Raw genomic sequence first — 21,936 nt, 5'->3', positions numbered from 1 at the left:
CTGCTGCCACAGGGTACTGTGATACCAGCCCTTCCATGATCTAGGATCATCTGAGGAAACAGGGAGTGGGGAATTGCTTTTGTTTTTAAATGGCACTGTTTAGAATTCCATTGTGGTTCATGTCAGCATCCACATGCATAAACACATAAATGCATGTAAGGGTACTGCACAGTCTGCTGCTGGGATCACTAGTAAGAAGAATGCCTTAGGAATGTCAGCAGGATGAAATTCCTGTTGCAGTGAATGAATGTTATATCTATAGTGGGAAATGTGCCAGACATGAGGTCCACAGGGTACAATCAAAAAATTTTGAGAAAAATTTTGAGGCCAGAGGCCATTGAAAATAAGTATGTGCCTGGCACACAACTGGGAGCTGACTTACTCTCTACAGTAGTATGTTTTGAATAAGTTGATCTGTGTGCTAAGGGCTCCTGATTTCATTTATCAGGGGAATAGTTGAAGGATGTTTGAGAGATTTCAAGAGCCTCTTGAAGAGAAGCTGTGTCTTCTGCTAAGAATTCAAAGTCTCTCAGCAGATGACACAATTCTTTTGGCATCTTTTTCTGAGATAAGAAGATTTTAGAAAGAATAGCCAACAGCACACAGTAGCATCTCACGTTAAAGCATTGCTGTTAGGCATGGCTTGGGTTTTATGAAGCGGAAAAACTTGGGATCTGCTTAGGCCGAAACTCAGGACAAGTACAAAATGCCTTCCTAAGGAACTAAATAAGGAGTCAAAGCAGACTTATGTCAGCACCAACTGCTGTACTTCCCAAGACAGAAGACTACAAAAACACAAATCAGTCTAATCTATCACAAGGTTTCTTTAATGTCTGTTATGATGCACCTTGCTCATATCAGGACCTAATTAAGCAGTGTCAATTACTTAGCCGCGTTCAGGCTACAGCTAGAAATAGACTAACTTCAGTCTGCAAACCTGTTTCATTAAAAGCACTGTACACTGAGCTGTACATTCATGAATAATTGGATGCAGTGATGTTTTTATAATGTAATATGCTATAAATATCTATGGGACGAGTCTTACCCTAGATCAGTATTACAGAGGCAAGTCCAAATGCTTTAGGAAATGTTATAGCCTGCTGGTTTCAATTGTGTGAAGTATTTTGTTTAAAAATACTTAGTTAAGATTCTTAGCTGAATGTGATCTCTTAGTATACACTGTGATCACTTGCCTCATTTTGTGTCTTTTTCCTTAAACTATCAACAAATCCAGAGTCTAGGAACAGTACATGTTTCCCATCTTTTCAAAATGTGTTCTGAAATTACATGTTTGGCAACAGGATTCCCTATGCAGCTTTTGAGAGCCTGAAGAGTGTCTGGGTGTTTTCAGATGCCCTATTCTTCCACTGTTTTTTTCATGCTTATTCACTGTAGGGATTGAGGTTTCAAATTTGGTGGGAAATTTTGTTTCTAGGCTTTCTAGTTGCAAAGATAAATTTGCAATGTTCGTGACACCACTGTTGGTCTATACAAAACACATTAAAAATAGTTTAAATATTAACTACTCCTTTTTGACAGCAGAATTTGAAGCCTGTGAGCACATAAATTCGAATATTGTTACAAATCTTTTTATCAACAGCCCAGTTAGCTTCTGTATTCTGTATTCTGCATTTATTTAAAACACAGTTTGCATGCCTAAGCGTACACTGCTAAACTTTTTATTTTCCTTATATTTGCTTTAGGGATCCCATTTTCATCCCAAACTTAGACCCCTCCTCAGTGTTTCCTAATTACATTACCTCTGCCACCTTCAGAGTATGCTGAGGCTGTTTTTTGCTGATGATAAATATCAACATCTATTCCCACAATCCCAGTAATTTTAACAACATAGACTAATCAGGATTAACTTTGATACTATCTGCCTCTGCAGGGACTCAGGATTGCTGAAAAAAGAACTGATGGTACTTGGTAAATTCTAACCCTTTTGAAAACAGTGTCGGTCCATGCAAATATGTATCATCTGCCCAGGGCAGTTTTGATACCACTAGTTTTGTACAATTTGCATTCAGCAGACCTCTACCTCAATGGGCCAGTACCTCCCATTGGAAGATCCAACCTAATATGGACAAACTGGATGGCAACACGTTTGAATATGGGAAAGAAAGCAGACAAAAAAGACATTCTGTTGTGTTAAATAACGAAGAAAATTATTGCATATCTTTGCACAGTAAAGGAGATTTTAATAGAAATTCTCTCTGCATAATTATGGATATTTGTCTACCCTAGTCTTTAATTTTGACTAACCTCTTTAGGATAATAGACTGAGTTCCCTCTGTAACTAATCTTGTTGGTGGCAGAAAGCTGATCAGTGTCTTAATTAATTGCACAAAGCAGCCACCTGCCTTAAACAGGCTTCTCTGCTGCAATTCCTAATTGTTTGCATCCCATGAAAAAATTTCTCCAGTACTCATTAAGTATCATGGAAAAAGTTATTGTTGTTCCAAAGTTATTGGCAATGCCAAACAGCTGCCAAGGGAGGAGTATGCAGGTCCTTGCAGCATTGAAACACGTTGAAAGTTAGGGAAAATGTCAAAATTAAACAGTAGTTACAGAAGATAGAACTGTGGAGGCATTGTAGAATCATCAATGTTGGAAGAGAACTTTAAGTAATCATCGAGTCCACCATCCACGCAGCATTATCACTACAATCATTAAACCACACCACCAGCACCAGATCCAGACATGTCTTGAACACCTCCAGGGATGGTGACTCCACCATCAGGGACACCTGTTCCAACACCTGACCACTCTGACAGTGATTTTTGGTTTTTTTTTTCCTAACATCTAATCTGAATCTCCCATGCCTCAGATTAAGGCCATTTCCTCTTGTCCTCTCACTGCAGGCACGGCAGGAGAGACTGACCCCACCTCACTACACCCTCCTTTCAGGAAGTTTTAGAGAGCAATGGGGTCAGCCCTGAGCCTCCTCTTCTGGAGACTAAACAATCCCAGCTCCTCGTAAGATGGGTCTTCTAGGCCCTAGATCACCGATATTTGTATAAACAGGTGGCGTGCCCACGAATGGCTGCAGTTTTGCTCTGGCCTCGCTATCCCCAAGCCATCCTCCCGTACATCCATCCCCGGGGCATCCATCTGGAGCCCCGGGCGCGGCGGCGCCGGAGGCCGCAGCGCGGGGCCGGCAGGAGGCGCTGCCCGCGAGTCCCGCCGGAAGCGGCGCTCGTGTGGCGGCGCGCGGTGTGCGCGCGGCGCGGCCATGCCGGGCAGGAAGTCTTCCAAGGAGAAGAAGAGGCGCCGCTCGCGTTCCTGCTGCCCGGAGGGAGCCCCGGGGCCGGATGGCAGCGACAGGAAGCGGCGGAGCACCGAATCCAGCCACGGTGCCCTGGAGGTAGCGTGGGCGGAGTCGCGGGGTCTGGCCGGTGCCGCGCCTCCTCTGCCTTCCCGGGCGCGTCCCGGTCCCGCGTCGTGGCGGCAGAGGCCTGGCTGCGGGAAGGGCCGGGTCCAGTCGCCCTGGTCGGTGTGCGGCTGCAGGGAGCGGCCGGGAGGGCGGCGCGAAGATGGGCAGCACAGGCGCTGACGGGGGCCGGCCGAGCCCTGGCGCGCATCCCGAGAACGCCGGTCTGTGTTTTTCAGGCGTCAGGGGTGTGGCGTACAAGCTCGGGTAGCCGCCGTCGTGGTTTTCATACTTGTGGCCTTGTGAGTCTTCTCAAGGATGTGTTGGTGTGCAAAAAATGGTTGTGACATGCACGCCTAAGTGAATTCTGAGGCTAACAAAATATATTTCTGGCTGGTTTTGTTTGGTTTTGGTTTTGGGTTTGGGTTTGTTTTTTTTTTTGGTCGGTTTTTGGTTTTGTTTGGCTTTTTTTTAATTAGTTTTTTCTATTCTAGAGGTCCTCCACTGATGTATGGAGGATGTATTTTCTAATACGAAGCCCATTTTAATTCTGTGAAGACTGTGCCACACGAGGGATTATATGCCAATTTCTGTCTTAGCAGGGTAGCTGTAAATGATGAGCTTTATGATTTAACTGCCCAGCTAATCAGATGGATTTCTTCTGCATTAAAGCATGCTTTCATGTGTAAGCACCAGCTAAGTATTTGCAGATAATATTTCCCAGTTAATATGTAGGAGTACTTTTCACTTCCTGAAGCTTTAAAAAATTTTCCTAGCATAATAATGTTTTCAGTAATAAAGTATGTAACTTCTGTATTGCAGTTACTTTGCAATATGAAACACTGGAACTTGAGAAGTCCACTTTAAGATGTACCTTGCATTTATGAAGGGAAAATTATTGCAGGCACAGGTGAAGCTGTAATTATCTGTCTTCTCTAATTCACTAGAAAATGTACCTTCCTTGATTTCAGGAAACAAAGTGCAATGTACTCTCTGGAGAAAAAGTGGAAGAAGCTGAACAACCCAGTGATATAGAAGAAGGAGGATTAGATCTCACTGTGTCACTCAAACCTGTCAGTTTCTACATTGGGGACAAAAAGGAAATGCTTCAACAGTGTTTCTGTGTTATAGGGGAGAAGAAACTACAGAAGATGCTGCCTGATACTTTAAAGGTACCGAAATACACTTCCCATTTATATACTTATCATTATTTTGAATGCTTGTGTAACAAAGCATACTTATCTTTCAAGCCTAGTGCATTTATATAGTAAAAACTGCCTTTATATTTCTCAGCTAAATAAGTTTCTATGAAGTCAAGTACCTTTCTTAAGTAGTCTCCAAGTCATGTGTCTGGAAGTGAGACTTCTTAAAGATTTGCTGTTGTTATTCCAGGCCAACCATTTCTAAACTTCAGGTTTAGCTTTAGACTATCCCTCTGTACTGGTTAGTTGAGTGCAAAAGGATTTTCGTGGATATCAGGAGTAAATGCAGTAGTGTTGTTCACATTTGTAAGTAAAATACTGATTTCTGCTTGTGGCAACTGATTTTCTTTGTATGGTATCAAAGCAATGTCTGAGATAAGAAAATAAGGGTCATTCTTCATGAACAGCTTCTGAAGCTGTAACTGCTGTGGACTAAAGATGGAGTTTTACTGGTTAGAGCTTATGCTTTTTGAGTCTTGTGAACAACAGGACTTAGTAAAATAAATTAGGCTAAGCAGCCTGTGCGAAGAAGAGGCTGCAAGTGAAATGTCATCTGTGTAATGCTTGTTAGTAGTTGTAATTTTGTTATCTCAAATTTTTATCTTAATGAGTTGTATTATTAATATAAGTGAGACAATCAAACTTAAAATGTGACTATGAGTGTTACAACCTGTTTAGCAGCTCCTAATTTTGGTACTTGTACATGGTATCATGTCTCATTTGAAAATGTGAAATTCCCAAATGTCACCAAGAGGTATGAGATTTGAAAATAACTGGAATACCAGTAAAATCTGTGGCAAAGTATGGTATGTACCAAGCATGAGAAATGAATTGCAGTTTACGTACTTTCTTTATTTTCTGTGTTGTGATGCGCATCTGTTGGTGTGTTGTCAGTAACATTATTTTCTCCGTTTTGTGGACTTGCATTCAACAGTTGCCTCTGATCTTTGCAAGCTTAATTACATAACCCAGCTTCCCCCTAGTGATGAAAAACTAGGAATAACCAGATCTGCAACTGTTGGTTGTTCCATGCTTCACACATACAGTCTGGTGTTTCTGGTGCTCAGTGTTGTAGCTGCAGTAAAGACTCCAAGCCATAGGATAAAGTGTGTATTGCTTAATTTTTCAGATGAAATCCACACATATGCCATTTCTTGTCATAACCGAAATACCTGGTTTTCTACACCAGTTGCATCAATGCAGATCAGAATATGGGAGAGGCTTTAATCCAAGTTAACTCTTCATTACAGTTGGACATTACATCTTTAATTACTCTCTTCTCAGAAATTTTTAGTAGCTTGTGGTTTATCTTATCTGTCTTCTTAGAACTGTTCCATGGACGAAATCAAAAGACTTTGCATGGAGCAGTTGGAGCTGTTATCTGAAAAAAAACTGTTGAAGATACTTGAAGGTATGAACAAAACTTTAAGACTCCACTGTACACCAGAGAATAGTCTGCCTCAACTGGATTTGCACTCTTTTTAGTTACTTAAATAAATATGTATATATACAGACACACACTAGTAAGTATATATTAGTGTGTAAATAATCACTCAGTTCCACCAAGACATATAGTTCATGTACTTTGGTTAAGGATATGACATTCCAGCTTTTCACAGGTTTATTAAACTTGCACTTGATATTTAAGGAATATAGAACTTATTTATAAACATATTGCTGTCTTGTCCATGAAGAAAAACTCTTTGAGTCTAGGTGTTCCAGAGTATCTTGCTGTTAATTCTGTACTTTGTTTTTAGGACCCATAGTATTGTACTAATCAGAATAGCTAATCAGATTTTTTGTAATCCAGTATAAATGTATGTGAAGCTAACAGAAGACTCCCAGATAAGGGTTTTGGTTTTGACTAAGTCTAATTTTAGAACTTCTGCTTTAACTGGGAAAAATCCTCTTCTGCTGGTTGCAATAGACTTAGTAATTAAGAGTAAACCTAAGTATGTAGTATTAATTATATCACTTTCCTAAATTTTTATGTTTGAAACTGTGTATATCTAGGCAAGATTGGAGCTGATTCTGATACTGACGAGGAGGCAGATGGAGGAGACAAGACTGGAGGTGATTCAGTCAGTCAGTGAGTAAAAGACAAAACACTTAAACCTAATTTAAGGAGACTGAAAATTCAGAGATTTTTCATGAGAAATTATCAAATATATAATTGAAAGACCCAATTGCTATGTCCTTAATTAATTACTCTAGTTGAATGACAATGAACTGTGGCTACTAGCAAGCCCTAAACTTGATATTGTCACTTTGTGACAATAACTTGCGCACATAACTGGGTCTTGCGCACATAACTGGGTTCATAGTGGCATACCACCTATCAGCTGAGTTGTGGTAATTAAACTTCCATACCTGTGTCCTGCAACAGAAGTGGTGTGATTTAGGTTAACTGTCTTTGTGTGAGCTATAGCAGTAAACCCCTCCCACTTAGGTCAGTGAATTGTTTACATTTCAGTTCAGCTGAGATTTATCCCTTCTCTTTCAACTTTTCATTCTGGTCCTTCATTCCTGCCCCAGTTGAAGCAGCACTGACACTCAGCTGTTCAATGCACTCTGTATAAGGAGTGCTACAGAATGTAGAGTTTCAAGAACAGAGGCTTCTTGTTTCTTGCTCTTATCTTGACATCTGGCAGTTTTGTAAAAGACAGCACTTCTTAACCTTTTCTTAATATGCTTCTCTGTTATTTAAAGACCATTTCTTTGTCAGGAGTTCACCTGTTTGATAGTTTCTATGGAAGTAGTGAAGGGAAAAGGAAATTGTCAGCGATGGAGGGAGATGGGGAGACTGACTCGGTGATCAGAATCTGATTTTATTGTCGGATACAAGTGCTTATATACTATTTTAGGGAGACTGGTAATGTGTACTACAATGATTAGGTTAAAATCACATACACAAACTTATGCATATAACAACATCTCTTGCTTGGGGAGTTTAATGGGATTTTATTTTTCCAGTAAACCTATTTGATTTAATCTTCTTGCAGTCTAGGTCTAATTTTCAAAGTTCCGTTTGCTTTTGCCAAGGCATCCTGTTACCAAATCTCTTACGTTAAGGTCCAAAGGTTCATCATCTGTCTTTTGTCCCCCAACATTCCAACAGAAAGTTACTAGTTATCATGCAAATGCATCAAATTTAGTGAGGCTAACTTGTTTCTAGAAGACTAATAAGCTTTTATGCTTTATAATTAGCTTTTTTTCTTATCAGGTCAATACTGACCTGATTACAGCTGATCCACAGATTCAAGACACACTTAATAAACCTCTGAGACAGTACAAGACAATGCACCAGAGATGGGCAGATCAAGGTAACTTCCTAGCTCCTGGTTTGGTTAGTTTATATAAACCTGCTTAATAAGAACAAATGGATGAGCAAGGTAGTAACACTAATTCAACTTTCATGTTCTGGTCAGTATTTTTCTTTAGCAGAGACCTGGTTTCTGATCCCATCTTTGATTCAAAACAAGCTATGAAGTTATCACATAATTTTCTTTGACTTCTCATCATACAAATATACTAGAAAATGGAGTGAATACAAAGTTATGTTTCATTCTTTTCCTTGTGATACAGTTTTAATACCCTTCAACACTGTTTCTTCTAAGGATCCGTTTGGAGCCCATTGTTAATGTATCTCACTGTGGTATTTGTTACCTGCCTGATCTGTGAATAGGGTCATCATTAGTCAGCTTTAAAAACTAGTTTTCTTATTTTGGACATTGCACTCTACTGGCTGTTTAGAAAAGCAGATTGAAAAATTTAAAAACTACTAAATATACTAAATATTGTGTTTCTTTATGTAGTATAGTGGTCTCTTTATGTGGAATAGTCTCTGTTAAATGATTAACAATTTGCCAGTGAAGTTGTAAATAGAATGAGAAGACAGACTTGCTGGCTAAATAAGCCATAAAAAATACCCAAGTTTTTTGATTCCCTGAGAAATTATGTGTTGTTTTGGGTTTTTGTTTAAGGCCTACCTCACAAGCTATTTACTATTGCAGAATACGTTAAATGTTCATTATCTCCAAGATGTATGGCAGGAGTAGTGCTGCTGGATTTCAGTAAGGTTGTTCTGTGTCTGCAAGATGTTTCAAAGCTACTGTTGAGACATGGATCATACTGTGTAAATTGTTTCTTATACAGAAATTATTTGGGCTGGTAAAAATCAAAAAAGAGGAAATTAATGAATAAAACTACAAAATAAGAAAAATCAGAATTTACCAGCTTTTAGCTAGTGGATATCTGAAGACACTTAACCTATTTTCCCATGCCAGTTAGGAAGGTTTCAGTAACGTAGAGTAAATCCAGAAGAAATTATGTTTAATAAAGGTAAAAGAAACTGAGAGATATTTCATAGTTGTAGAGCAAATTGCTCCATGTGACAAACAGTGGTTGAGGCACTCCTTGTTCTTGTATCTGTATCCTGATAGTTTAGGGTTTCAGACCCCTTCAAACTGGGCAGGCAGGTTTTAGGAATTGAGGGATTTTTTTCTCCCTTTCAGAAATAGCATTCTGCATTGGTGGGTGCTATCTGAGAACCTTGGCTCCACAGTTCAGCTGTGTGCTAGCATTAACAAAAAGAAAACAAAATAGAAAAGCTGTTTGGATGATAGAAAAATAAAGGGATAGAGAAAATGAGGAGAAATAAGGCTTTATGTTAATCTTGAAATTCAGTGCTCAGTAAGTAGACCAATATGATACTTTTACAACTGTAAACAGTCAAAAGCACTTTTTACTAAGTAGTCTAATCTTAGGGCCTTGGGTCAGCTTCTTTATAACCTGTGTGTAAATAATTATAAATGCAAGTTTTCAAAACTTCAGAAAACTGTGTTTCAGCAAGAAGTGAGCCACTAGAGAGGCATAAGGTGTGAATGTGAAAAAATAGTGAAAACTGCATTGCTAAGACAAGCAAGCATTGTTTGTAATCATTAATTATAAATCTAGTCTGAACTTAAGTAGGTAAATTTGTTTGCCCTGGGATTAGAAAAGACTTTTCATAACAAAAAAGGCAGTTTCTCTATTTATATAATCATTGTTAGTTCTTCTTCTCTTATCTCCATTGTATGTGGCTTTCATATAAATGACTTCTTTTTCCTGCATTCTATTATAACTTATTTGTTTTAAATCTGACTTGTATTAGTTTTTTCATGGAAATGTAAATGTGGAAAGGGAAAAAGGGAGTGGAAGGTTGTACTCTAATCAAAAGTGTTTTAACTGATTGGAAACATCCCTTTGTTTCTTTCATTATAGTCCTTTGAAAAAAAATAAATTCAACAAACATACCTTTAGCCATCTGCACATATCAACTGAAATCCAGAAAGCTTGAATCAATACATCTAGAGAAATTTCAGATGAAATAAGCAATTGATTCTCAGTCTCTAAAGAGCTGTTCCCTGTCTGTACTAGCTAAAAGTAGCAGGAGTTTAGGGAATTTTGTCCAGGTACAGGAAATTTGCAAAATTCAGATATTTATGTGAAGCTTTTAGATGGTATTGCATCTAATTGTAAATTGAATCTTCCTTTTTTGGTTTTTGCTCATATCCTCATTCTGTTACTGAAAGTGGAAGTCCTGAGGCCTTTCATGAATTTCAACTATGTAAAAGCTTCACATGCTTACATTAGCATGTAAAACATTTGCTCTTTCATTTTATCACCAGCTTGTTCTGTGTGAAGCATTAGAAATCCTGCAATAACCATGCAAAGGAACCGAAGAGGCAGGGCCTATATTTGCCAGTAATTGGAAAATGCTGTTGCAATAGATAAATTTTGTTACTTGTGAGCTCTGTCTGGGTTTTTAAATATGCAGTTCTCAGATTTTTGTTGGTGTTTCTGCATTACTGTCTGCAATGGAATACTGTTAAGAGAATTACTGTATATGAGGCTTCCAACTAAACATCAGATATTTAATTGACAGGAGCCAGATAATGTCTTGCAAAAACCAAGCAGGTATTCTTCATCTTGTTCAAGAAGTGTTATCATGTTTTTGAGCTATTTCTTTTCTGTTACCTGAATTGACTCTTCAAATATCCTCCAGCAGAGTTAGTAAAACATGATTAAGAGAACAAGCATTCTAATGTCACTATAATGATCGATGTTCATATGGGTCTAAGTAAATTATCTTTTGCCTTCAAAATCATATTTGGCTTATTTTTTTCACTGAGCGAAAATTTACAGTTTAATATTTGCTCTTTCAAGAATTTGTAGGCATTTTACTACTTTGCAGTCAAAAGTGCAGTTTTTTGCTTGTTTTCTTTTGGAAAGGTTAGCAGTTTAAAGTTTTGTCTTGTTAAAACATGTTGTGCTCCTGAGTGCTGGGCTGTTCACAAGCATGCAATTACCATCTGATATTTACCCCTCTAAGACAGTTTGGTTATTTTCAGCATTTGGAATCACTGTAACAACCGGCTGCATGAGTCACTGAACAGATACATCAGCATTTGGCTAATTTGCTTCACTGCCTTCTGTTCTTGTGGTGTCCTCAAACATCACCCGTAACAGGACTGATGGACTTTGCATAGCTCATTAAACTATTTGATTAACACCTGTTTTTTGAGATACCTTTCTTGAGAAGCACTACTTCATAAGAATTTTTTTTCCCTTTTGTTTTTTTAACTTCTACTTAATGCTTGTTAATTATATTGGTTCTCATTTGTCATTGGGAACCAGCCTTGGAACAAAAATTTGCAGGAATCTTTCAAGGACTTGGGACTTCTGGAAATTATTTTTAAGCCTGGAACTAAGTGCAAAGGCAAATTTTAATTCAGGAAGATACATCATGTCAAAAATAACAGAGATCCCAATCTCAAGTCTCACTGGAGATTTAGGTGAATGATACTTTTCCTTCTGGTCTCCAGCCCCAATGACCACTGAAACCTGGTATCCCTGCCACCAGTATTGGAGAGCTACTGTCTTAATCCTTAGCCATCTGCTCCTCTGCCAGTACTCCTTTTCCTAACCTTTGCTGTGTTTTTACCCCACTTTGTATAATCTCTTGGGGTTGGGTACTGAATCACCTTCAAACCCAGATGCTTTGAGAGCTGTACAAATTCCTGTAGCAAATTGTGTACAGAAACCATTTGTGTGAACCCAGATAGGGATTACACTAGTGTGGCACATGCCAACGTGAAATGCATGCTCTACATAGAGTAAGGTAAGTTTAAATTTACAGCATTTGTTGTCAGCAAATTGTAGCTGTAGTTAGCTTCTTTCTGCTGAAAAGATAATCCTGTGAAAATGTTCTGTTTAAAATAATAAATTAAAAAAGCTGAGTTTATTGCTTGGAAGGTTGACTTTGAACTTAACTGTCATATTGAGGGAGAAGTATAAAGGCTGGCAAAATGGAAATACTCTAAATTAGTATTGTCACTTACCGGCATAGCATGAAAAAAGACAGTATTAAATGTGTATAAGGTCCCTTAGTTTTAGAATAACACATCTTCTGCTCACATTGTTTGAAGACCACCCTTTCTTAAATGTATACCACCGTACAGATAATTAGGAAAAAAATGTTTTTCACTAGCAAACAGATAAAACAAGGCTAACAAGTTGAAAGCCAAACTGAACAGTGAGCTTAAAATGCATTTGTTGGGCCAGTAGATGGTGCAAAATGCTTGCCTAAGAAGCAAAGTCATGAAGGTTTAGCAGCAATGCAGTCCAATCCAATCAATTCTGAGAGGGTAAAACATACTGTAAAAGTACTTCCATGTCCTAAAAATTATTTTGCTGACAGTATGTAGTCTCTAAAGGAATATGGGTTTGCTGTAGTTATTGTTAAAGTCAAGGCATCAGGAAGAAACATTACAAGTTTCAATGTGTGATTTTTTTTTTAAGATGGTATTTTTTTTTTACACAACTGTTAAAATAGTTGTGGATAATTTCACAGCCAGTGTTTGAACTACAGTGGTCACTTTGTTTTCTCTCAAAGAGGTGATTACAATTCCTCATCAGACATCAAGGTGATCCAGAGTTGTGAAATCTGCTGTCTGAATACTGCTGGTGCAAGATCAGGCTTTTTAAAGTGACACTTTGCTGTCCAGTGCAGACATAATTACTGAGTTCAAAATGGTGAAATATGTGTATGAAAGAGGATGGTACAGGGGCAGCCAAAGCTGCTTCTGCTCTTAGTGATGATCACAGTATATCACAACCTAATTTTGGTCAAGATTTAAATAACTAAATGTAACAAATTGTTAGGAGTTACTTAAAAAAAAAAAAAGCCAAAAAGCCAGGATGTTCCATCCACAAGTGCTCACCAGTAGCTGGTCTGAAATCCACATCTCTTCCTGGCTGCTGGCACAGAAGCCCACAAGGTTTGTATCCTTGTTGCTGTTGCTGCTCAGACATCCTTGTGCATACAGGCCTCTCTGATGGCAGGTATAGGCCTGTGATTGTCCCTAGTAGCTGATGCTGTTCATCTGTGGGGTATCTAGTGTTCTATTATTGCCCCTCAATTTGCCTACTTGCAGAACCTAGTCTGTTTTTGGAATTTTGCCTCTGATTTTACCGTCTGTTTGATACCTTAGTCCCAGACCTTGCATCCTGTTTGTTGTCTAGACTAGCTGGAGGTTTGCTGGTGAATTACAAGCATCTACTTACAGCTGCATAACACTGAAAATCGTGGAGAAGGTGTACATTTTTAATTCTGTCTGATTTCTGGCAGCACAGTCCTGTAGGCCCTTCTGACCTGTGGTCCCCTTTGCAGTTGCTGGCACATGTGTGGGTGTATTTAAATTATTCTCATCTCGTTTGGAAAAGGAGTTAGTGTAGCCGTGTGGCTCAATAAATGGGCACAACAGACATGGTCATGTCCAGGGCTTTGCTAGGCAAGTGTATTGACCTGTTTATTGTCCTCAATGAGTTATTGCATCATACATTACACATTTATGTTCCAATGGCTGAAAAAAAAGGGGGAGACAAAAGGGGAGTCTGTTGATGTAGCCTTTGCCGCTTCAGAAAAGGAAATAGAAATGAAAATAACTGCCTCTCAGACCACGGTGTCTAGAAATATTACAGTGTTCCTCCTCCTGATAAAACCATTGGGCACATGGGAAAAAAAAAACAACTTGTAGAGCATGGGGAAAATAGATATATTTTCACTTTCAGAAAAGCCCTAAAGGCCATTACTGAGAAACAAGCTGTTAGTCATTATATTTACATTTGTGACACCAGAATACTGCTTCCTTTTTATAGTGTTAAGCTCCCATGGCCAGGAGAGTTGCAGTGATTCAATATTAATACTGGTGAAGCCAGTGACACTCTAACATTCAGTTTAGGAATTTGGCAATTCTATGGACAAAATGCTCACTGGATGTGGCAATTGAACTCTTCCTGTGATTCTGGATCATTCCACCGGTGCCCTTCCTGTACGTTTTACCTTATTTTCACAGTTTGTGTAACTAGTATATGTGAAGTACGTGGAGGACATTAACATTTCACTGAAGTGTCTCTTCCTTTCACTTGTGTAAAGACTTGAAATCCTACACATCAAGGATAGAAGTCTTTAAGCAGGAGAAATAGAGAAATGTGGGTGGTGAATACACTGTAATAGCTGAGTTGTAAACAGGTTCATTTTAAAAGGTATCCCTTTGTAAAACAAGGAGATTCTGGTTTAGGAGAGGTCGGTGATGGTCTGATGGTAATTTCATGAAAATAATTTTTTACTTTCAAAGTAAGACAGTAAATAGTATTTAAGTGCAGCAGAAATTATAATTTTTCCGAACTATTTAATTGTGTGACAATTTTATTTTGAGTTTTACAGAAAAGCTCCTAGTATTAGGAGGTTTTCCTTTATAACTGGTTAGCTGTGGTTCCTCAGTTGTAGCTGTTGAAGATTGTTACTTTAAAAGGCAAGGGTGCGGTGGAAATAATTGCTTTATCCTTGTGTATCACAAGGCAAAACAAAAAAAAAGTTAATTTTTGAGTGCTCAGATTAGCTCTCTGTATTTCTTTTGCCCTTATTCCTACTGTAGCTGGCTTATTGGCCTACCACCTGATAGTTTTTTAGTTTTTAAAAAATGTTCTGATAAATTTTTAAATTTTGGTGACAAAAATGTGTTCTTAATTGTTTCCAGACAGGACAACAGTATAGACTCAACTTCTTCTCTGAGAGAAGACAGCAAGCTGGAAGGTCAGGAATCAAAACAAGGTATGTAGTAGAGAAAGCTGAAATTTTGTGTTCTTGATGTTGGCCAGTGACTAATTCCAGGTAGCTGACAGCTCTCTTGTGAACAGAGAATGAACATACCTTGAGAAAGAGTATTTTGTTTTGCGTACTTTCTCTTCTTAAATGCCAAAACGCAGCTTGTGAGACATTCAAGTACTACAGTGATTGGCAGGATAGAAAATGCAAAGGCTCATAAGTTATTGGTGCACTATTTGTACTTTCTACACAAGAAAACAGTATTTTTAGCCTGCAGTAGTATTTGTTTTATTCCAGTTATTAAATCGGCACATATAACAATTGCGAATATTAGTTTGTGCATGAAGCCCTAGAACTATAGGTGTTTCTGTCTGTTTATTTTCATTTTGACTGGTTCTAAGCAGAAAGATCAGAAATAGCTTTTCCAGTCAAAGAACATAAATTCTTCTAAGCTACATTAGTTTCTTTTCTGCAAAGATCTAACTTTATTTGCTTCTTGCAACTGCTATTTCACAATTTAGAATGTTTTCTAAAAGATGTCTCTTAGAATGACTTTTGAAACGTGTTTCTTTTCTGAATTAGTTAGTGAGAAGAGTTAAATGGGAAAGGAAAGAGTCATACATAACAGGAGCCAAAACTCTTAGGTGTGAGTTGCTGTGACTGTGAATAATCCTTTAAATGTTGTATGTTGTACTATTGGAGGAACCTTAGAACTGACAGATTTCCTGCAGACTTCTTCCGCTTCTGTGTTATCAAAGGGAATTGATGGTTACTGCAAGTGATATCGTTGTTTTTTATGACTTAATCAACCACAGCATCATGATTGCTTTGGGCTATAACAGTGACTCCACTCAAGATCACAGCTTTTAAGAACTTTTGAGAATATTGTATAGATTAGGAAGTGTAACTCCAGTCATTCTCCTTCACTGCAGCCTGAGAAGCTGTGGGAAAAAGAAGAGAGAATAAGCAAAGGTAGATAAAATGAAAATTTAAAAATGGAATTAGGTATGCTAAAATGAATTTTGCAACTGTAGATGAGGGAAAAAATAAAAGTTACCAAAGTGAAAAAGATAATGAGAAATGCCAGCCATGATACTTATTACTGTAAAAACACAGGTGCAAAAGAGAGAAAGAAAGCCTGTTAGCTCATTAAACATCTGTAGGCCAAAAAGCCTGAATGAACACTGAATTCCACAGTTTCGGAGGTTCCAATTTCTAAATAGAATCCAAGGTTGTTCTGCCCAGCTTCTCATCTTTACTAAGCCTAGGACAGGCATGAATGACTTAATATTTTTTCCTTCTTAATGTGACCAATTGATTGCAAAAGGAGTCCTATGGTGGGCTGACCCTAGCCAGCAGAAGGCACCTATCAACCTCTCAATCTCTTGTCCCCCAGTGGGATAAAGGTGACAATCAGCAAAACAAAATGAGGACAACATATGAGTCAATATAAAGACTCTTCAATAAGTGAAGCAAGAGCTGTACATTGAAACAAAGGAAAAATCAGAGACTTAGTTACAAGCTCCCATTGGCAGCCGGATTTTTAGCCGCTTCCTGGAAAGCAGAGACTCAGCATGCATTATAGTTACTTGGGAAGGCAGATGCCAGTGTTGTATGGTGGAGCATATCCCATAAATCAGTTTGGCTCAGCTGTCCTGGCTCTACATCCCTCCCAGCCTCCCGTTTTACTCTCTGTGGTGTCAGAGTGAGAAACAGAGAAGCCCCGAGGCTGTTCAAGCACTCTTCAGCAGCAGCCAAACTGGTGTGTTATCAACATGCTTCAGAAACAAATCTAGAAGCAGCATCATGCACTCTGCTGTGAAGAAAATTAACTCCATTCTAGCCACATTCAGTACAGGTCAGTTTAACTTTGGCAGTGAATTAGGATGATCAGGCTCGGATGTTAAGTTTCAGGCTTTGAACTGTGATCCAGTAATGCAGCTGATTTTTTGATCCATGGGAATGCTGCTTGGTTGACCAGCAGGTTAGGTAAACACTGACTGATTGTGTGAAGAAAGACAGAAAAATTACTGTTTCTTAATCCTGTTGTTTCCCATTCTGATCTTTTTCATACATTGTGGCTGGCAAGGTAAAGTAAGAAAGATACTGCTCAAAGATGACTAGATGGTATGGGAAATAGGTTACTGTCACGGTAGAAACACACCAAGACTACTTAGGATCAAAGAAGACCCTTGTATGTTCATCTCATGAGTAATTTTCGTACACACTGCTCTGAGGAGAATTTTTTGTAGCTTTGTTTATGTTTTAGGCTTTCAGATTTTATAATTTCAAAATTGTGATTTATCTTGCTTTAAAAAAAAGGTGAAAAGTGATCTGTAAACTTCTTTTGTATGTCTTAATATGTGTTTTCATGAGCTGAATTTGCTTTCCTGTTAGCTTTGTTTGGAATTTTTGAGGTGCCCCATACCTTGGCTGTGTGAGTGCATTCTCAGGGTGAGTGTGCAGAATTCTTAAATCTGAACTTAAATGTTGTGATGACCACAGCCTGATACAGAGTGATTGCAAGTTAGTTACAAGTGAGTAACTGAATTGTGTCTATAATACAAAAAAATTTCAATGCTAAATCAACAAAACCCTAGTGTTTAAAAATATTATTATTGCTCATTAAACAATTTTGAGCTGTTTTGATCTTCCTTTTCTCTCTCCTTTTGTTTTTAAGTAGAGAAATTGGATTTATAGCTTTCGAAGTAGTCAGTATTGATTTTTTTTCCACACCCTCAGGATGGGAGGAATGTTGTAAACCCCAAGAAAAATAGATCTTCCTAAGGTTTTTGGGGCACTTTTCATGTATTAATACCAACTGCATACAGGTACCATAAAGCATTTAAAATGTTTTAAAAAAAAAGAATAACATTTTTTCTAAAGCCTTGTTTTTCCTGTGCAAATGGTAAAAATGGTATTACCAAAAGTAATAAAAAGTAATATAATTATAAAGTCTGTGTAATCAGTAACATTATCATCATCTGACCACACATTATTTCTTTTAAGCTGGAACCAATCCTGCTTTTAATTTCCACATTTACAAAAGCTCTTGAAACAGTGTGAACTTCTGAGGCCAGTGTGTCAAAAGCAAGTCTTGCTGCAGCCAAATTTAGAGGACAGTTAGGAGCTTTGCTTTTATTTTATTGAGCTGCCTCTTCTAATTATGTTTTTAAAAATACACTCCAACTTTCAGCCACAATTAAAAACCAAATTCTTAAATTCCTCCATTTTTTTACTTGGAGTTAAATACATCTGGGGGACTAATGATAAATTCTGAGTAGTTGCACTATAAGTAGAGTTGCTATTAAATTTTAGTCTTGTGTCTCACTAGAGTCCCACTCCTCTTAAAATACATAACATAGTTGAGTGTAATTTTTGAAGTTGCATTCTGAAAATCAGGTTTATTTAAGAGATAAATGAAAATCAGTTTTTCACTGCAAAAGCTTTCTTTAATATAAAATTTTTGGCAATTCAATTAGGAAAATAGGTAATGTAACTTCACAGGAGGGAATAAATTTTTCTGGTACTGCTGCTTTGCTGTACTGCATGTTGTTTTAGAATGGCATAAAGATGCATTAAGACTTCTATAAATTAGCTTTAAAAGTTGAAGGAGACAAGAGGAGATGGTTATCATATGGGTTTTTTTCCAGATTTTTTTTCACTCTTAATTTGCAGAGTAACACTTTAAGTGGAAGTGATTTTGTAAGTTGAGGTAAAAACAATTCTTTTAGGCAACTCTATGATAGTTACGTTTGTGTTACAGGCAAGGGAGAAGATAGTGATGTCCTCAGCATAAATGCAGATGCATATGACAGTGACATAGAAGGCCCATGCAATGAAGAGGATGGTCCAGATGTGCAGGAGAGCACTGTCAGAAGTGGAGCTGGCCAGATAGATGACCTTCAGAAGGACATTGAGAAGAGTGTGAATGAGATTCTGGGGTTGGCAGAGTCCAGCCCGAAGGAGCCCAAAGCAGCAACCTTAGCTGTTCCTCCATCAGAAGATGTTCAGCCATCAGCACAACAGCTGGAACTTCTGGAACTTGAGATGAGGGCCAGAGCTATTAAGGCTCTGATGAAAGCTGGTGATGTAAAGAAACATCCTTGAGGCTGTTCAGATTTCATTTTCACTATTTGTTTCAAAGAAGGTGATGTCTGTTCTCTTCAGTGCTACAGTACATTTGGGTTGGGTGTGACATTCCTCATTCAGACTATATTGTGTATCCTGACCTGTGGTTCAGTGGTTTTGTTGCCTTTAGTGTGCTGCTTCCATGCCATGCACAGTGGTTGATGCTTCCCTGAGATGAGGTGTTCTTGTGCTGTGTCACCTGCTCGGGGAGTCACACCACATACAGAGCTGTGCCACGTACCTGATGCCTTCTAGAAAGGTTGTTGTAGAAATGTAGAATCATTGAATGGTTAGGGTAGGAAGAGATTTGAGGCTGCTTAATTCTTCTTGGGGCCTAAGTCATCATAGTGTAGGTTATTCTAATTAAAATGTCATGTTTTGTGTAAAGGCATAGTCAGTTTTTAAAAATTTGAGTTCCTAAAGGGAAGGATTTTTACCTTTCAAATAAACAGTTGAACATGTTATTTTCAGAGTTATGAAAGTGCCTGAAAGAGACAGAGCAGTTTATTACACTGCCATGTAGTTTTGTCGCTTTTCTCCACTCTTATCTTTTGTATTATAACTGAAGAAAGCAGACTTTCTTCCTAATTGCAAAGTTTTTCTTTTGAATATTTGGCATAATACTTAGCAAATCAAACAATTCAGAAGACCTCGAGCTTTTAACATTCAGTTGATGTAGTCATGTCATGTCCTCTGAAAGTAGGAAAATCCACCTAATTTCAATATGCTTTTTTAGAAAAGGCATTTAATTATTTATGAGGTTTTAAAATATAAATTTTACTTTCATCCATTTCAAGGTATTCCTTTATAAATAAATTGAATTCCAGAATTAATTTTCATGGTATAATATCTTACAACAATTAAAATTATTTTCATTTTTTTAGAACTAGTGCTGGTTTTATATCTGGCTGGTAATCAAAGCATATTAAAATATTTGTGTGTTTGTTTACACATGCAGATGTCAATTTTTTTCTTTAAAGGTATGAAGTTTACGATTGTATTCTTTGTTAAGTAAAATAATGTATTATGTATTTTTATTCATTAATTTTCCTTGGTTGTTACTTAGAAAGCCAGTTACATGCTTTGCAACTGTAGCAGACATAATTTCCCCTACTATTGTGTAATATTACTGCAAACCTTAGTCTATTCAGATATTATGTCTTGAATTATTTTAAGGTTTATAATTTTCTTTCTGTTCTTCCATTTTATCCCTTTTCTTCCTTCTCTTTATTCCCTTGCTTTTTTTCCTGTTTCCTTTTAAACCCTTTTCTGTAGCAAGCTTCTTGTATATTTCTTAAGTACGGTTGATTTCCTTTACAACCAACATTACTGTAAAATGTTAGTGCAGTGTAAATTTGATAATAAACTAAAACCTTCATTAAATACAGCTGATAAAATTACAGTGTGCTTCTACTAAGTGACTTGGGTGAAGTGCACCTGACTCTAGTGCTATCCACATCATCAACATTTTTTCTATTATTTTGTAGCAAATGAAGGTTGTAAGTGAAAATATATACACACAATTCAAAAGGTAATTTTACTGTCTCAAAATCTGTGGGTGTTGGCTTTGGTCAATTGGTGTTTGGTGAACTTGTGTTTTATTTGAGTCCAGAGAAACTAAAGAAGTAATCAGAGAAGGACAGCTGGCAAAACTTAGGTGTGCTGTTTTCTCTTTTACAAAGTCATAGGCTGGTGGAGCTGTGTTAGATTTCAGAGATACACTTCAGTGCAGCTGTGCTTGGTATTGAGTACTTCACCTTGCCTGCTGTGGAAGTGAAATCTTGCTTGCAAGGGCATTTCCTGCATCACCAGAAGAAGCCACATGTATGAAGTTTATTCAGTGACGTTGCAAAACAACACATTTCACTTGTTTGGCAGCACAAAAATACTGGTGGAAGTAATGATAAACTAGAATGTAATTGCCTTCTATTGACTACTTTGTGGAGGTGTATGGTATTTATTGTTTTTCTACTGGTTTCCCAGGTCACCCTTAAAAGTTTGTTTTATAGCATGTTGAACTAAAGGGTATTATTTCAAGCTCTGTACCAAGGAGTTGCAAATGCTAACTTTAACACGTAGTGTGACAGAGATGAAACAGGTTTACTATGCAAAAGACTGAGATTTGTAATTACAGCCTAATTAAATTTTAAATTAAAAGATGAGAAGTATTCCAAGAAAATTCAGTTAAGCTGTTTATAAAAAATAAAATAAAAAAAAATCATGTGAGATACTTAATGTGATTGGTTACTCAAGTGCTAATTCATTTTTAGGATATTGTACTGTTGCTGCTTAGGTTAAAAACAGAGCAGCTAAATTATATGTGATCTTGCATTGAATTGTATCACTGAAGAGATAAAAAAATACAGTGTATTTAAAATATTTATTATACAGCTGTTTTCTTTTTCACTTTTAAATATGTCTGTGATGTGCCCTTGAAAAATAAATTTATTATTTCATTTGGAAGGTCAGGCAATTTTTATATAAAATATATTGAATTATTTATGAAACGTTGAAATAGTGTTACTGGGCTTCGATCAACCATTTTGTCAGGAAACAGGTATTAAACACTGGGTGTTGGTCAGCGTGAAAAAGATCTTTTGGGGAGGAGGAGGGTTGATTGTGTGTGTACTTGATGAATAAAAAAGTATGACTCCACAGAGATTCAGAAGTATTTAACTCTGTTTGGAGGCTTTGCTGTTATGGTGATTTCGTAGAAAATAATAAATATAATTCAAGATGCCAGTTTTGAGAAGTGAATCACAAATATTTCCACAGAAAATAATTAATTCCACTTGTAACACACTTTTCAATATAGTATTTGTTCTCAAAAGTATTTTGCCTAAGAGACTTTATTTTAAGCTATGTTATAGAATATATTCTTTGCTGTTTTAAATTAGTGTAATTGTTAATTTTAGCAAATGAAATTTTGATCACTGATAACTACAGATTGTTTCTAAGTGTATTTGAAAAAACAGGGAGTCAGATAATCTGTGTAGGTGATATAAGATGCTGCTGTTTTAACCGGATACTGTTGAGATGCCAGATGAAGCACGAGCAGTTCAGCGCTGCATTGTGAGTCT

General features: G+C 37.4%; 1 protein-coding gene across 4 annotated transcripts; it reads left to right on the top strand.

The window, feature by feature from the left end:
• Positions 1-2,277: 2,277 nt before the first annotated feature.
• On the top strand, positions 2,278-21,513 carry CAAP1 (caspase activity and apoptosis inhibitor 1). Of its 4 annotated transcripts, none has more exons than XM_038123353.1 (6): positions 2,278-3,367; positions 4,345-4,545; positions 5,902-5,986; positions 6,589-6,664; positions 14,658-14,731; positions 18,492-21,513. In XM_038123353.1, the coding sequence occupies exons 1-6, from the start codon at positions 3,236-3,238 to the stop codon at positions 18,833-18,835; spliced, it is 912 nt and encodes a 303-aa protein (XP_037979281.1). In that variant the 5' UTR covers positions 2,278-3,235; the 3' UTR covers positions 18,836-21,513. The 4 variants fall into 4 exon arrangements, with proteins under 4 accessions (XP_037979281.1, XP_037979284.1, XP_037979283.1 ...); XM_038123356.1 differs by lacking the exon at positions 2,278-3,367 and adding an exon at positions 3,379-3,597; XM_038123355.1 differs by lacking the exon at positions 2,278-3,367 and adding an exon at positions 3,379-3,675.
• Positions 21,514-21,936: the final 423 nt, after the last annotated feature.

Source organism: Motacilla alba, chromosome Z (assembly GCF_015832195.1).
Source record: "Motacilla alba alba isolate MOTALB_02 chromosome Z, Motacilla_alba_V1.0_pri, whole genome shotgun sequence".
NCBI classification, from domain to species: Eukaryota; Metazoa; Chordata; class Aves; order Passeriformes; family Motacillidae; genus Motacilla; species Motacilla alba.
This window is presented reverse-complemented; position numbering and strand designations above follow the sequence as displayed.

Coding starts and splice junctions, on each gene's coding strand:
- CAAP1 (XM_038123353.1), top strand. CDS start 3,236: ATGCCGGGCAGGAAGTCTTCCAAGGAGAAGAAGAGGCGCCGCTCGCGT. Junction 4,546..5,901: donor TGCTGCCTGATACTTTAAAG/GTACCGAAATAC, acceptor CTGTCTTCTTAG/AACTGTTCCATGGACGAAAT. Junction 5,987..6,588: donor ACTGTTGAAGATACTTGAAG/GTATGAACAAAA, acceptor GTGTATATCTAG/GCAAGATTGGAGCTGATTCT.